General features: G+C 36.2%; 1 protein-coding gene across 1 annotated transcript in view; it reads left to right on the forward strand.

The window, feature by feature from the left end:
• The window catches only part of SCFD1 (sec1 family domain containing 1), a 142,228-nt gene extending 126,809 nt beyond the window's left edge, over window positions 1-15,419 (forward strand). Inside the window, exons 22-25 of the mRNA XM_059914032.1 lie at window positions 798-831; window positions 1,332-1,397; window positions 9,156-9,224; window positions 15,042-15,419. Of these exons, the coding sequence (XP_059770015.1) occupies window positions 798-831; window positions 1,332-1,397; window positions 9,156-9,224; window positions 15,042-15,065 (193 nt within the window). The 3' untranslated portion in view covers window positions 15,066-15,419. The remainder of the gene's footprint in view (window positions 1-797; window positions 832-1,331; window positions 1,398-9,155; window positions 9,225-15,041) is intronic.
• The last annotated feature ends 861 nt before the right edge of the window (window positions 15,420-16,280 follow it).

Consider the following 16,280-nt stretch of genomic DNA (forward strand, 5'->3'; position numbering starts at 1 on the left):
TACTGGCTCCTTCTATGGAATGTTGACACAGGCCACAGAAATGAGGAAAAGATGGAACTGTGGAATCAGCCTCTGAATAATTGAGAGGTTATAATAGCTCTCTCCCCTTGGTTGAGATTTTCAAAAATGGCTTGTGAGGAAAACCTAAGTTATCTTTGTAAAGCCTATTTTAGCACTCAAATATATATTTGACTCACAAAAGCTTTGAAAATTGTGTTTATTAAAAGATCTCTTTGACACCAAGAAAGTATTTTTGAAATATATTACAAATATATAAATGTGTAATTAATATATAAATATAAAAAAGCTATAGCAAAATACACATCCCTTCTTCCATCCCCTCTTTCCTTCCTAAATTGTTATCCTTCACATACATGTGTTTGCACAGTTTTTTCACAAATGTAGATACCCACAAACTAATCTGTTGAGTATGGTAAAAATTTTACATAATTTACTACTAAAGTATATATTTTATTAATTCACCTTATACCCAGATTTCCACTCCTCGTGGGAACTGTTGCTCAGTCTTTCCTTTTCCCTCTCAGTCTTCTCCTAGAATTTTATTTTTAAGTCAACAAGTTGTCCCATTCCCTTTTAGACACTGAGATATGTACTTCATCTAGCTGTTCCTCTGAATCCCACTTCACTACCTGGCTCAAAGAAGGTGAAGGAAGGAGAATTGTAAATACATAGCTAATAGTGCGTGCGTGCGTGTGTGTGTTTCCCATGCCTATTTTATCCTTAAGTAAAGCTTTGGGTGAAATTGTTGTGTGTGTTTTTTGTTGTTGTTCTTACAGCTCAGTTCCAAGGAACAAAAATCCATTCCAAGAGGTAAGTTCATATAAAAATCCTCTGTCCCTGAAATGGAAGGATGAAAGGTAACCAAGCAGTATTGAAGAATATCTTTGTCCTAAACATAGCTTTATGATGGTTACTGTATGGCAGTCTTGATAAATCCAATTCTATGTACCTAAGATTCTTTATAAATGACAAATTAAAAAATGACTTTTGGAAAAAGCCCTTTGGATTATTTTGTATTGTTTAATTGAAGGATGAAGTTTATTTTCCTCAGAATTGTTTCTGAAAAATCTCTACTTCATTTCACTACTCAATAGAAATTAGAAATTTATAAATTTATAGACTTTTTTAAGAAATAAATTTCTTTATAATTGAAGTAGCATCAGGCACTTAGGTAAAAAAATACTAGCTAGCAAGGGATCACATCCTAAGTTGTGGAATGGGCTCCAGACTAAACCCCATGTTTGAGAGTTAAAATACTGTTTTAACTATTTCTTTTAACTTACCTATTTTTTTTCTGTTTGCATTTTTAGGCAATTGTTTTTGTGGTGGGAGGAGGCAACTACATTGAATATCAAAATCTTGTTGACTACATAAAGGTACATTTGACCTTTATATTCTTTTATCATTTGAGGTTTCACAGTTGTTCCATGTCTTTCACATACTAACATTGTCTGGTGGCTCCCCTGATTCTTACATAAGCCCTTTTCTAGAGGTAGTTTAAAAATCCAGCAGATAGGGAAAAATGCCCATATGTTCATTGTTTCCCTGTCACATTCATTTCTGGCCTAAAATTTTACTTGATTTGGAAAATAATGTATCTTATTGATGTAATGTACTTTGCAGCTCTCTTATTTTGACTTTAAATGTTTAGATACCTCAAATAAGCCCCTGTTCCAAAAAGGTCTCCCTTGGTGAGATGATTTACTGAGCCCCATTTACCTGAATAATAAGCACTTTTCTCTCATCTTATTGACCTAAGTCAACAACATACTTCGAACAAACTTGGAATGTCTGCTTTTTCAGCAAACAGGTGCTTTAGAGGTAGCACATTAGAAGTGGTGTGCTATTCAAAACTGACAGCAGCAGGGAGTGACAGACAACTAAGCAAAAGAATATGAAGGGAAAAGTGTAACTTGAAGAGCAAAAACACCATTTAAAATGTAGAGGCAACAGAACTAGTGACTGTTGCAATGACATTTTGTAATCTTCATTTATTCACTTAATATTGAATAATGATTATTCCTTATGTCCTGTATTACATAAGACTTCAATAAAGGTAGAGGTTTTGGTACAGCAGGAGAAAAAAATACATAGGCAGATGTCCCAGAGCTTCAAAACCACCAGGTACCTCCAAGGATCCTAGCTCAGTTGCACGTAACATGCTTCAGAATGTGAACCACCACTAAGATCTATACCTTGGTCTCAGGGGAGCATCCGTCTTATACTAGGAGAGGTCTTTTATACCCCTCTCTGTTCACATAGCCAGCATCAGGCTGCATGACTAGGCTCAAAGGCAAAAACCAAGGGAACATAACAGAAACTAGGTGTAAACCATCAATCTGTACAATTTTTATTTTTAAACAGTGCTGACAAGCCAGTGCAAGTTGTCCCTTGGTCTGTCTGTGAACCTTGGGCAGGACTATATTAATCTATTTCATTCAAGTTTGGCCAAGGGTCAACAACATGATTGGTTCCAGGTGTGTTCCCAAGGATAAACACAGGGTTACAACAGACCAGCTGAAATTAATCCTGTACTTATACCCCATCCTTGGTTAAGCTTTCAAAATTACATTTGTCAGCATTCTTTCTGCTTTTTTTTTTTTTTTACATTATAGGACAGAAAAACAGGAAGGATAAAAAACCAAAATACTAACCATTTGTATAGTGTAGTGACTGAAACGCAGGTATAACTTTAAAGAAACATTGCAGTTTACCAGATATTCCAGTGCAAACTTGTTTTTAATCATGTATAGGCCTCACAACTCTTACCTCTCTCCACCACAGAAATTTTAATTTTGTGAATGTATTAATAAGTTGAATCGATGTAACAATTAATTGTTTATTAACTAAGTCTAGTTCTTTCTCTGATCAATCACCTCCATCAGAACAACATCAGGGTTATCAGTGGTAGATATGTAAGCCCACCAAGTTATTCTTTACTTGGTTTCAGGTTACAAAATATTTTTTTTACATTGATTATTACCCTCCACCCACAAAAACATGGTGTATAGGTAGTAGGGCACATGATACTATGACTCATCAGGCATGTAACAGGTATTTTATGTCCCTGTATCCAGGCACCTTTCTTAACAGATCATCACTCAGGTTCATATTTACACAATGGTCGTTGGCTCTCTTGTTGAACAGTTTCTTTTGTACGCATTTGAGCAGCAACAATATCCTAATTTTGCCTCCCGAAAGGGGTCCTCTGGAATATATAAAACCTATAAAATGAGAATACGTAAAACAAAAGGAAGCATTAGAATTATTCTAGGTGTTTATCCGCTAGATGTTATTGGCATCATCAAAACATAGCACGTGAATAAGCCCAGATTAAATCCTTCATAAACCTCCCAGAACCCATCTTGGACCTTCAGCTTCAAATAAAGGAGGCTATTTCTGCAGGTGTTATGGGCATCTATAAATATAGGTAAGAGTATTATTCTCTTGCTCTCAGCCTCTTGCAAGGTACCAAGATGATATTAGCTTTTTCTTTTCTTTTTTTGGTATTATTTACTTATTGGCTACATTCCTGAGAATCAAGACTTCTCCATCGTCCATGTGTCATTAATTCTTACCCAGAATTTGGCCCTTGGTTTAGAAGATGATCAGATTCAGCAAGACGCTTGATGCATAGAGCTGGCAACAGTATGAGATTGGCCAGTACTTTCCCCTTTCTTCATTCCCAGTCATAGGAGGCAAGTAGGATAAGTGCGAGTTTATAGGACTGTGTTATCCACTGGTTAGTACAGATGCAGAAACTATTAATCCCAGTTTACACAGATGAAAAGAAGAAACATCCCATACCATCATTCCTCAGACAGATTTAGAGGTATTGTCTTGATGTCTTGCTTGCAGTTAATCCTTTCTTCAGACCTTGTAAATGTGATTCATGTCCCTGTACTACAGGATCAGGCAGAGAAAAAGAAACATTTTTAGAATTGCAGGAAAAATTTTTAGTGGTTTCTGTGTTACTACCCCACTTCCTCCCTCCCCTGTTTTTCCTACGGTATCTCAACAATCTCTTTGCTGTTGATTCCCCCTTTAATTAAATGCCTGTTATGTTTTAACACACATTCTGTCATGCAAGCCACTCTTTCTGTCTCTTATTAGAAAGAGATGTGCCTAATTTAGAAAGTAGATGTTTCAAATGTCAGTTTCAGTTTTCAGTCAGTCCACTACTTTGTGTTTGGTAAGGTATATGATGTCGGTCTATTGTGTATGCTTCTTAGCATGCTTTTGAACTGCACCTGCAGCAAAATGGGTTCCTTTGTCAAGTGATGTATATAAAGGAAGTCCAAATTGAAACAGTTTCTGCTGTGATGTTAAAGGTGTTAAAGGTATTTGCTTTAGTCACCAGGTGTATCAGTCCAAATCCAAAATAAGTGTCTATTCTGGGTAAAACCTATTGCTGTCCACCTGGAACCATAGGTAATGGGCCAGTGTAATTCTATGTAAACATGTATTTGGAATTGCTGGGTCATAATAACTGTGTTTAACCATGTGAGGAACTACCAGATTGTTTCCAAAAACAATGTAAAATGCACCATTTTACATTCCCACCAGCAGTGTATGAGGGTTCTGATTTCTCCACATCATTGCCAGGACTTACCTGACTTTTTGATTTCGGCCTTACTAGTGGGTGTGAAATGGTATCTCATTGTGGTTTTGATTGCATTTCCATGATGACTTAAATGATGTCAAGCATCTTTGCATGTGCTTATTGGCCATTTGTATATCTTCTTTGGAGAAATGTCTGTTGAGATCCTTTGCCCATTTTTTAATTGGGTTATTTTGCCTTTTTACTACTGACTTGTAAGAGTTCTTTATATAATCTAGATACAAGTCCCTTATCTTGATATATGATTGCAAATATTTTCTCCCATTCTTTGATCTTTTCACCTTCTACCTGGTGTCCTTTAAAGTACAAACCTTTATTTTTTCTTTTGTTGTGTGTGCTTTTGGTGTCATATCTAGGAATTCTTTGCCAAAGCCAAGGTCATGAAAATTTACTCCTGTGTTTTCTTCTATAGGTTTTATAGTTTTTGCTCTTACATTTAGGTCTTTGATCCATTTTGAGTTAATTTTTGTGTATAGAATAAAGTCCAGCTTCATTCTTTTACATATGGCTATCCAGGTTGTCCTAGCACCATTTATTGAAAAGACTATTTTTCCCCACTGAGTGGTCTTGTAATAGAGGGAGGCAGTGTGCAGCCCTTAGCACGCAGCCTTTGCTGGGTGCCATTACTGGGCAACCCATTACCAGGCAACGGTTACTGAGAGACCACTAACTAGAGCCGGGGTTAGGAGGTCCCACTCAGTCATTGGTCGGCAGAGTGGTGGTCATCAGGTGGAGCGAGGTAAGAGGCAGATCCTGGCCTCCTCCCTGGGGCCCTCCAGCTCACCCAGCCTCAGGCCAGCAGATGAGCTAGAGGGCCCCAGGGAACAGGCTGGGGGCTGTGTCCTGCAGAGCTCTAGAGCCCTCGCCAAGGCCACCCACTGGCCAGGCACAGGCCTTGAGGCGGCAGTGAACCTCTCCTCCATCCCTACCTCCATGACCTGATGGCGGCGGCAGTCTGCATGGGACACAGTCTGCGGGACCTGGCCCCCGCCATTTGGGCGGCCTGAGGAGCCTGAGGGCCAGTTGGGTCCTGGGTGCCTGGCTCCCTCAGTGATGACAGCTGGGCAGGGTCTGGGGACCTGGCCCTGAGGGAGCCACCAACTGAGATCTGCCTCCTCTTAGCCAGGACCTGGACCTTGGAAGGTGAAAGTTGTTGTGCCTTGGGACCTTGCCCTTTCTTGTCAGAACAGAGAATAACATTTGTTTGGTGGAGATTTACAGGAACATTGTTACCTGACCATGACCTGACCTCAAGAACAAAGGATCTGACACCAAGAAGTTTGCAACAACTAACCAAGCCCTCCCTCACTTCTCCTATAAAAAGGTCTTTGCTGAAAGCTTTCGGGGAGTTTGGGGGTTTTAAGGCATGAGCCACCCATCTCCTTGCATGGCCCTGCAATAAACCTTTCTCTGTTCCAAACTTCTACGTCTTGGTATTGTTTGGCCTCACTGTGCGTCAGGCACATGGACTTGCGTTTTGGTAACAGTCTTGGCAGGCTTGTTGAAAATCAGTTGACCATACATGTATGGGTTTATTCCTGGACTCTCAACTCTATCCCATTGATCCATAGGTCTATCCTTGAGCCGGTACTACACTGTAGTAAGTTTTGAAATCAGGATATGTGAGTCCTCCTACTTTATCCTTTTTCAAGATTGTTTTGGATTTTCTGGGTTCCTTGCAATTCCGTATGAATTTGAGGATCAGCTGTTAATGGCAGTTGGATTCTGATTAATAGGGATTGCATTGAACCTATAGATAAGATGAAAATACTCCCCAAAACTTAACACTATTAAGTCTTCTAATCCATGACATGGACTGTTTTTCCGTTTATTTACATCTTTTTCTTTCAACATTTTTTGGTTCCTTTGCAGTTTGTTGTTATTTTCAGAGTTTAAGCTTTGTATTTCTTTGAGGTTTACTCCTATGTATTTTTTATGCTATTATGGATGGAATTGTTTGCATTTCATTTTTGCAACAGTATAGAAATCTGATTGTTATATATTGATCTTGTGTCCAGCAACCCTATTGAACTCATTTATTAGTTCTGAGAGTTGTTTTTTTTTTTGGATTTTTAGGATTTTCTATATACAAGATCATGTTAACTCTGAATAGAATTAGTTTAACTTCTTCCTTAACCTATCTGGAATGTTTTTCTTGCCTAGCCACCCTGGCTAGAACCTCCAGTACAATATTTAATAGAAGAGTCCAGAGCAGACCTCTTTATCTTCTTCCTGGTCTTAGGGATAAAGCATCCAATCTTTCACCATTAAGTTTGCTGTTACCTATGGGTTTTTAATAGAGCCATTAATGTTTAGTAGCTGCTAAGACATGTAGTTTAATTATCCTGAGAATTCTCTGTTTTTTAATCCCGTTTGGTCTTACTGTTTCCTTTGTTCTGAGTAATCTTCATCTTCATCTTCTTCCTATCATTCAGCCCCATTCAGGGGAAACTGAGCTAGTAGGTCTATGACAGCCTCCCTCATGACATTGGAAACCCATGTTAGTGCAACCTTGTACTATGAAACAAAACTTATGGCTTATGCCTACAAGAGACTTGTAATTGAGAATTTATCTAACATGGCACTTGATTTATACCAGTTCACAAAACAACGGGCAAGTGCCATTTTTGTTGGGAAGGCAAAGAAAATACTATAATGGTTCTAGGTGATTTATTTAGTAATGATGTTAGTCTAACTTACAATGTAACTGCTATTTGGTATAACACTGATGTATTTGATAAAAATTAATTGGATTGATTTTTAACAAGACATTTGATAATACTGATATCAATGACCAAATGTATTGGGAATTTTACTTAAAGCCACCACAAGTTGTTCTTTTGATGGAAGGTGATTGGCTAGAAAATTAACTAGATTTAGTTAATAATTAATTGTTACATTGAATCAAGGTATTAGTACATTAGTTCAATTTTTAATGGAAGGAAGAAATATCAAATTTGTGCATAATTAAGAATAAATTTACACTGAAATATTACTAAACTGCAGTGTTAAAAATTAAAGCTATACCTACCTTACTGGATGATACAAAAGATTAGAATTTTTGTGTTTATCTTTGTTTTTGTATTCTATAAATGCTATAAAAGATGAAAAATGATGACAAATAATTAGAATTAAGAAAGCTTGTCAAGAGTGGAGAGGGAATGTACTTATATAAGCACAAGATTAATCTCAGCTAGTTAATATACCCTGTGCTAACGTTTGGCCAACCCTGAATGAAATGTATTAACTAGTGTTTAAAATAGGCCTGTGCTAGGGTCCAAGATAGACTAGGGGGCAACTTGCACTAGCTCGTCAACATTCTTTAACAGAAAATGTAAAGATTGATTTGCACCTGGTTTCTGTCATGTTTTCTTGTTTCTGCTGTTAAGCCTAGTCACGGAGCCTGATTCTGGCTATGTGATCAGAGAGGTATAAAAGACCCTTCCTTGGACAAGACTGGGGCTCCACTGAGACCAGGGTATCTCCACTGTATCTTGGTGGTTCACAACTGAAAATGAAATGTGTCATATTACTGAGATGGGGTCCTGGGAGCTGTGCCTAGAAGTTTTGGACCCCTCTCATGTTTCCCTATGTACTGTGACCTCTACCCTTTTGTGAGTATAGCCTTGAGAATCCCAATTATATGACCCTATTTAATGGCTGCACGTACCATCTCATTTTGAAGAAAAGGAGAGTGAGGTGTGACTTTCGTTTTACTTGTTCTCAGAGAAGGTCAGCTAGAACATTTATTAAGCCAGCGATGTTATTCGGCTCATACATCACAGAGAAATGTCCTTATCTTGTATTACAAAACTGTAATTCTTTTTGTTCCTGATTAATTAATCATATTTGCTTTGTTATGGAATAAACTTTTTACTTTACAAAAGAAATCTTACAAATTTGCCTTCAAGTTCACAATACATGTAAGAATTTCAGCATTAAGAACTTACCAAAATTCTCCAGTCACAAAGTTTTGACTGCTTGTAATTGGGTTCCAACATTCTGTCAAAATTCAGAATGAAATTCATAGAGTTACAGAATGGAATAGGGTATATTAAGACATAAATACTGTATTATCACAAATGAGTCTGAAATGACAGTCCATGCTACTCACACCATATCCTACTTTCAGTGTAACAAAACTTGAAGAATGTTTTCTTCAAGTAGTTACAGATCTTACATTGGAAGAATGTTGGCCTAAGATTTTATAAATAATTGTGGCTCCCATGAAATGTGTCATAATCACATTCCTTCTATTTTCAGTGTAAATGGCACTAGAAGTGTACCTACCACCTATATTTTGAGGAAAAAAAAAAACTATGCCCATTTCACTCCTTTATTCCATGCAATTTTAGGATAGACATGTGTACACTAAAATCCAATACTCCCCCCCCCAAAAAATTAAAACTTTTAAGAATAACAAAAAGTCTTACTAGGTTTAACCCCTCTTCTTGGGAATATTGAAAATATTACTTGTTACTTGTATCTGAGTTCTGTATCTGATTTTTTACAGGGGAAACAAGGCAAGCACATCTTATATGGCTGCAGTGAACTTTTTAATGCTACACAGTTCATAAAACAGGTAAAGTGTACTTTTTAGATTGTTTCTGTTAACATACCCTAAGTTGCTGTTGATATTTTTCAGAAGAGAGCAAGATAATCATGTTCATCTGAACCAGCTGAAACTAAAAGCCATAGAGCTAAAAGAATGTAAGGTTTTACCATGGACAACTATAAAGGAAACTCTTATAAGTAACATTTCCATTATCCCAAATCTATGAAAAGGTAAATTTAATTCAGAAAATTTTTAATTGGAGTAGTGTTACTCACTTAGGCTAAATTCAGTTCAGCATTTCCTTGACATACTGTCCACATTTCTGACTTTGCCAAGCTGAGAAATTAAGTAACCTTATTAAGGGGTTGTATGTGCTCAGTTGATACAGCAGAATTAACATTCACCTTGCAAGTTAATGACAGCAGTAGCTGAGGTGTACAGTCTTTACATTCTTTTACTATTGTTCCCACTACTGTTCTCAGTAATTACATTAACTTTAACTTTTTAAAGTTTACCTGAGATGCTCAATAGGCTGACCAATAATGTCCATTCACCTTTGCCTTGGCTGCCATAAAAATCATAACTGTACCCTGTGTTCGTTTTTAGCAGCTCTTCCTAGCATCTTTTTCTAGCACAAGTTTCTTACCCACATTATATGGTTCTTGTATTTTTAACCTTAATGTGGTGGCCCAGTGGTATTATGAGAATTTCAGACATACAGAAAAACTGAAGAGAATTTGCATTGAACACGTGCATACTCCCCATTAACATTTTATTGTACTTGCTTTATAAGATACCTGTCCATCTTTCCATTCTTCATTCTATTCCTTGCTCCACCTTTATTAATTTCAGAGTAAATTGTAGCTATCAGTACACTTCCCCCTTAATACTTCATTGCCAATATCATTAACTAGATTTCATTATTTGTTTAGTTTGTTGTTGTTGTTGTTTTACCTTTGGAGATAAAATTTACAATAGTGAAATACACGTATCTTAAGTGTACATTCCTAACTTTGTCAGATGTTTCGTTCACCTGAGTATAACCCAAACCCCTATCAAGATACAGAACCATTACACCACAGAGTTCCTTTATGGCCTTTGCCAGCCAATCCTTGCTCCTAGTCGAAGCCTGCTCCCAAAACACTGTCTTGATGTTTTTCCACCGTAGATTAGTCTTGCCTATTTTAGAACATCATGTAAATGGAATTTTTCTTCGTTAGGTTAACTAGAAGATTCTCAATTTTATTAATCCTTTTAATGAACCAGATGGTGTTAATGCTAATTTCCTCTATTTGTTTTCTTTTTTTTTAACCCTTGAATTGTATTTTATTTTTTTTGAATTTTACTTATTTTTTTTTACACTGGAGATTCTTATTACTTATCTATTTTATAGTCTATTTGTTTTCTGTTCATTGGTTTCTACCTTTTATTATTTCCTTTGTGTTGATTACTTTGGGTTTACTTTGTTCCTCTTTTACTAGCTTCTGATATTGGATAATCATTAAGTCATTAACTTTAGTTTTTCTTTTCTAAAATAAGCATTGAAAATCATAAAATTTAAACTCTTGCCAAACACTGCTTTAGCCACATTCTACAAATGTTGATGTTATGTTTTTATTACCATTGTTGAAAATATTTTTAATTTACCTGGTAGTTTATTCTTTAGCGAATGTATAGAGATCTATTGTTGTTTCAAGTATTTGTGGGTTTCTAGATATCTTACTCATACTGATTTCTAATTTAATTCCCTTTTTGTCATAGAACATTCTATACATAAGTTCATTATTTCAGAATTTATTTAAATTCCTTTTCTGGCCCAACATATGGTCTATCTTGTTAAGCACTCCATATGCACTTAAAAAAGAACATGCATTATGCAGAAGTTGAAGGACGGGTTCTATAAACATTAATTTGGTCAAGGTAGTTGATAGCATTACTTAGATCCTCTATGTCTTTATTGATTTTTTTTTTTTTTTTTGGTCTAGTTCTATCAGGTATTGAAAGATTGGTATTAAAATCTCTGACTGTGATTGTGGAATTGTCTCTTCCTTTAGTTCTGTCAATTTCTGCTTTTTGTGTTTTTAAGTTCTGTTATTAGGTACATACAGACTTATGATTATTGTATATTCCTGATGAATGGATTCTTTTATATGCAATATTCCTCTACATATCTGGTAATGCTCTTTGTCTTGAGGTCTGCTTTATCTGACATTAATATAGCCACCCTAGCATTCTTACACTTAGTTTGCATCTTATAACTTTTCCATCTGTTTACTTTCAACTTGTCTATGAATTTATATTTAAAGCATATATCTTGTAGGTAGAATATAATTGGATCTTGTGTTGTTTTTTTTAAAAACCATTATACAGTCTCTTTTAATTGGAGTCTATTGGTCTGTTAACATCTAATGTAATTATTAATATGATTAGATTTAGGTCTAGCACTTTACTATTTCCTCTGTTCCTCTTTCCTATCTTTCTTTGTATTACTTGAACACTTTTTAGAATTCTACTTTAATTCATCCACAGATTTTTTTTTAGCTATATCTCTGCATTACAAATTTAGGGTTGCTCTGTTATGCCACTTGCGTTAAATGTAGAAACCTTGCAACCATACATACCCTCAACATTTATGCTGTGATTGTCATATTTTACATCTACATACATCATTAACCTCACAAGACAGTAGACAGTGTTACCATTTGTGCTTCAGTCATGTTTATAATAAAGACATAAATCTTTGCATTTATATGGATATAAATTCCAGTGCTCTTCATCCCTACTTATAGCTTTTTTTTTTTTCTTTTTTTTTGGCTGCATTGGGTCTGCATTGCTGCACGTGGGCTTTCTCTAGTTGCCATAAGCGGAGTCTACTCATTGTTGCGATGCACAGAAATTCTCATTGCAGTGGCTTCTCTTGTTGCGGAGCACGGGCTCTAGGTGCGTGGGCTTCAGTAGTTGTGGCATGCAGGCTCTAGTGCACAGACTCAGTAGTTGTGGTGTACGGGCTTAGTTGCTCCGCGGCATGTAGGATCTTCCTGGACCAGGGCTCAAACCCTGTGTCCCCTCCATTGGCAGGCGGATTCTTAACCACTGTGCCACCAGGGAAGTCCCCCTACTTATAGATTTTAATTTCCATCTGTTGACTGAAAAACTTTTAGCATTCACTGTAGCTCTGGTATGCTAGCAGTGAGTTCTCTTAATTTTTTATTAGATGAAAATGTCTTTATTTCACCTTTATTCTTAAATAATTATATATATATATACACACACACACACACACACACACATCTGTACATATGTACATATATATAAATATTTTTTCTGGATACAAAATTCTGATAGACAGTTTTTCAGCACTTTAAAGATGTCAGTCCGCTGTCTTCTGTCCTTCATTGTTTCTTATAGGAAGTCAGCAGCCATTCAGATCAGTGTAAATTTTTTTTTTAACATCTTTATTGGAGTATAATTGCTTTACAATGGTGTGTTAGTTTCTGCTTTATAACAAAGTGAATCAGTTATACATATACATATATCCCCGTATGTCTTGCGTCTCCCTCCCTCCCACCCTCCCTATCCCACCCCTCTAGGTGGTCACAAAGCATCAAGCTGATCTCCCTGTGCTATGAGGCTGCTTCCCACTAGCTATCTATTTTACGTTTAGTAGTGTATATATGTCCATGCCACTCTCTCACTTTGTCCCAGCTTACCCTTACCCCTTCCCATATCCTCAAGTCCATTCTCTAGTAGGTCTGCGTCTTTATTCCAATCTTGCCCCTAGGTTCTTCATGACCTTTTTTTTTAGATTCCATATATATGTGTTAGCATATGATATTTGTTTTTCTCTTTCTGACTTACTTCACTCTGTATGACAGACTCTAGGTCCATCCACCTCATTATAAATAACTCAATTTCGTTTCTTTTTATGGCTGAGTAATATTCCATTGTATATATGTGCCACATCTTCTTTATCCATTCATCTGTTGTGGACACTTAGGTTGCTTCCATGTCCTGGCTATTGTAAATAGAGCTGCAATGAACATTTTGGTACATGACCCTTTTTGAATTATGGTTTTCTCAGGGTCAGATCAGTGTAAATTTATATGTAATGCATAATCTCTCTCTGGTGCTTTCAAGATTTTATCATTATCTTTGGTTTTCAGCAATTTAATTATAATGTATCTGTGCATGACTTCTGTGTATCTTGCTTGGGGATCACTGAGCTTCCTGAATCTATAAATTTATATACCTTCACCAAATTTAGGGAATTTTCAGCTGTTAGTTCTTCAAGAATTTTTATGCCCATTTTTGTCTCTCCTTTTGGGACTCCATTTACATTTATGTTTAACTTTTTGTAGTGTCCCACAAATCCCTGAGGATTCTGTTCTTTAACATCTATAAGTTGCTCTGTCTTCAGATTCAATAAGTCTTTCTTCTGCTATCTCCATTCTGCTGTTTGATGTATTTACCAGTTCTTTAATTTTCACTTGTATTTTTAAAAAATGTAGTTTATATTTTTATGTTGAGATTTCCTTTTTTCATTCATTGTGAGCCTATTTTTCATTATTTCATTGAGGATATTGTCCTAGCTGCTTTTAAAACGTGGTCTACTATGGGCCCACCCTTGGGGTCCAGTGGTTAAGACACTGCACTTCCAATGCAAGGGGTACAGGTTCAATCCCTGGTTGGGGAAGTAGGATCCCATATGCCATGCAGCATGGCCAAAAAAAAAACCCTGGTCTATTATTACTACACGTGGATCATCTCACTGTTGGTTTCCATTGTCTTTCCCCCTAGAGAATGGCTCCATTTTCCTCTTTCTTCATATGTTTACTAATGTTAGATTGTATCCTTTACATTGTGAATGTTATATTTTGGAAACTGAATTCTATTTCTCTGAAGAGTGTTGGTCAGAACCAAAGTTCAAACTCTGTCTCTTGGGCAGCAGTTCAAATCTCACCTATTTGTTAGTCTCTCTCATTCATGAGTGGTTCAGGGTTTCACCATAGATTTAGGAAGTCTATATACAGAATTTAGGGCTCCCTCACATTGGCCCTCTCCAGGATTTCCCCCTCACTTTCCAGTAGCTTTAGTTGCCCCCAGACTCTTTCCTCTGGTTTTTCAGGCCAGAAAGACTGCAGGTTTTCTGTCAGTTTTAGCTGCCAGTATAGCACCAACTGTGGCCTGCCTTCAGGCTAAGAGCCACAGAACCAGAGAACTCAGTCTGTGCTATTCCCTCCTTCCAAGTGTTGATTCTGTTCCAGAAGCCACCTGCTTTCAGTTGCTCCCCATTGCCTACAGGTAGTTGGTTTTTGTATTTGTTTAAAGTTTATAATTTCTATCTCTCTCTCTCTCATAGACTTGGTGCAATAGTTTACCCAGCCTTCCAGAATTGAAAGCCTTTTCCCTTCCTTTTAATTATCTTTAGAAATATATTAAATGTATTTCTAATTTCTTTTAGAAATAAAATGTATAGAAAAGTGAACTGTCAGCAGTAAAGTCACACATGATGTTGCTTTTCTTTACATTTTCATACTGAGTTAATATTAATTTTTTTATTCTCAGGTTTTTGTTTTCCATTACTTGAATTTACTCCTATATAATGTTTACACATCTTTTTGCCATGACAGTTTTTAAATATCTACGAATCTTAAACATTTGAGTTAGTGGTGAATATTGAATGAAAGTGTATTATTCTAGAAATGCAGTGCATGAAATAGAAAGCCTGGATTTTACCATGATAAAAGTGTGCATTTAAGGTGTTTACAAATATAATTGAAGCCCAAGTTTCTTTTGTGATTAAAAACAGTAATATTTATGATTTTATGTTTTGTTTTGTTTTAGCTGTCACAACTTGGACAAAAATAACACAGAAGAAACCTTAACATGAGAATCTATTTAGAACTTGGATAAATGTAAAAAGTCAAAAGAGCCAGATGTTTCCTTTCTTCATATCAATGTCCTAACAGTGAAACTTAGAGTTATTTGTTAATTTTTAAGGAAATTCTATACTTAATATAATGTGTACTGATTAAAACAATAAAAGCATTTCAGAAATAAATTTTAACATTGTACATTATCTCTCCTGTTATGTTTGACAAATGAGAAAGAAAGTACTTTGGAAGGAAGGAAAGCTCTGTCTGAATATAATGTTAAAATATTAATATAATAACCAATATGTTATGATTGAAGCTAGTAAAAGTTTAAGAATGTACTATACAAGTGTTATTTGATTGGTTCATGAATCTCCTACATCTCCTAAATTGTATGCATTTTAATTGTAAAATTACCTTCCCATGGTTTGTTTCCCATGTTGCCTCTAGATTTTATAGCCATTTTAATGTCTCTTCTCTGTCTGGCACACCTACATACATTTTATCACATAAAATCCCTCCTTTATATAATATCAAAAGTCAAACATTAACATCTGGAACGGACAAATACAAAATATTATCCTGTAAAGTTCTAAATAATATGTAAAAGTAAGTGTTAAATTTGATTCTAACCTTCCTATCTGCCTGGCACGCAGCACTAAAAAGAAATGTTGATCAGTTATATATCTCAAGTCAGTCATAAGATAAAAGCAAACCAATCGCTCCAGAGGAAAAATACTGTTCCTATTATAAAGGCCAGGGAGCTTTTCCTCCTAATGAGCCTCATCAAGAGAAATCTGTAGTGTTACAGACAACATCCTGATAATAGATAAAACAACAGATTAATTAACAGAACTGCTTCTTTCTGCACCCCCACCTACCATGAGTCAATGCCATGGTACCAAAGCACAGGTCAAGAAAAATAATTCTAGGTGGGTAGTGGTTGGCTAATCTGACTTATTCCTGGGATGAAATTTAAAGCATGTTTGGACTGCTATAACAAATTACCATAGGCTGGGTGGCTTATACAACAAACATGTATTTCTCACAATTCTGGATGCTGGGAATTCTAAGATCAAGGTACCAGCAGATCCACTGTCTGGTGAGAACCTTCTTCCTGATTTGCAGACAGCCATGGTCCTCACATGGTGGAGAGTACAGAGCAAGCTCTGGTCCCTCCATCCCCTTTTAAAGGCACTAATCCCATTGT

Source organism: Balaenoptera ricei, chromosome 2 (assembly GCF_028023285.1).
Source record: "Balaenoptera ricei isolate mBalRic1 chromosome 2, mBalRic1.hap2, whole genome shotgun sequence".
NCBI lineage: Eukaryota > Metazoa > Chordata > Mammalia > Artiodactyla > Balaenopteridae > Balaenoptera > Balaenoptera ricei.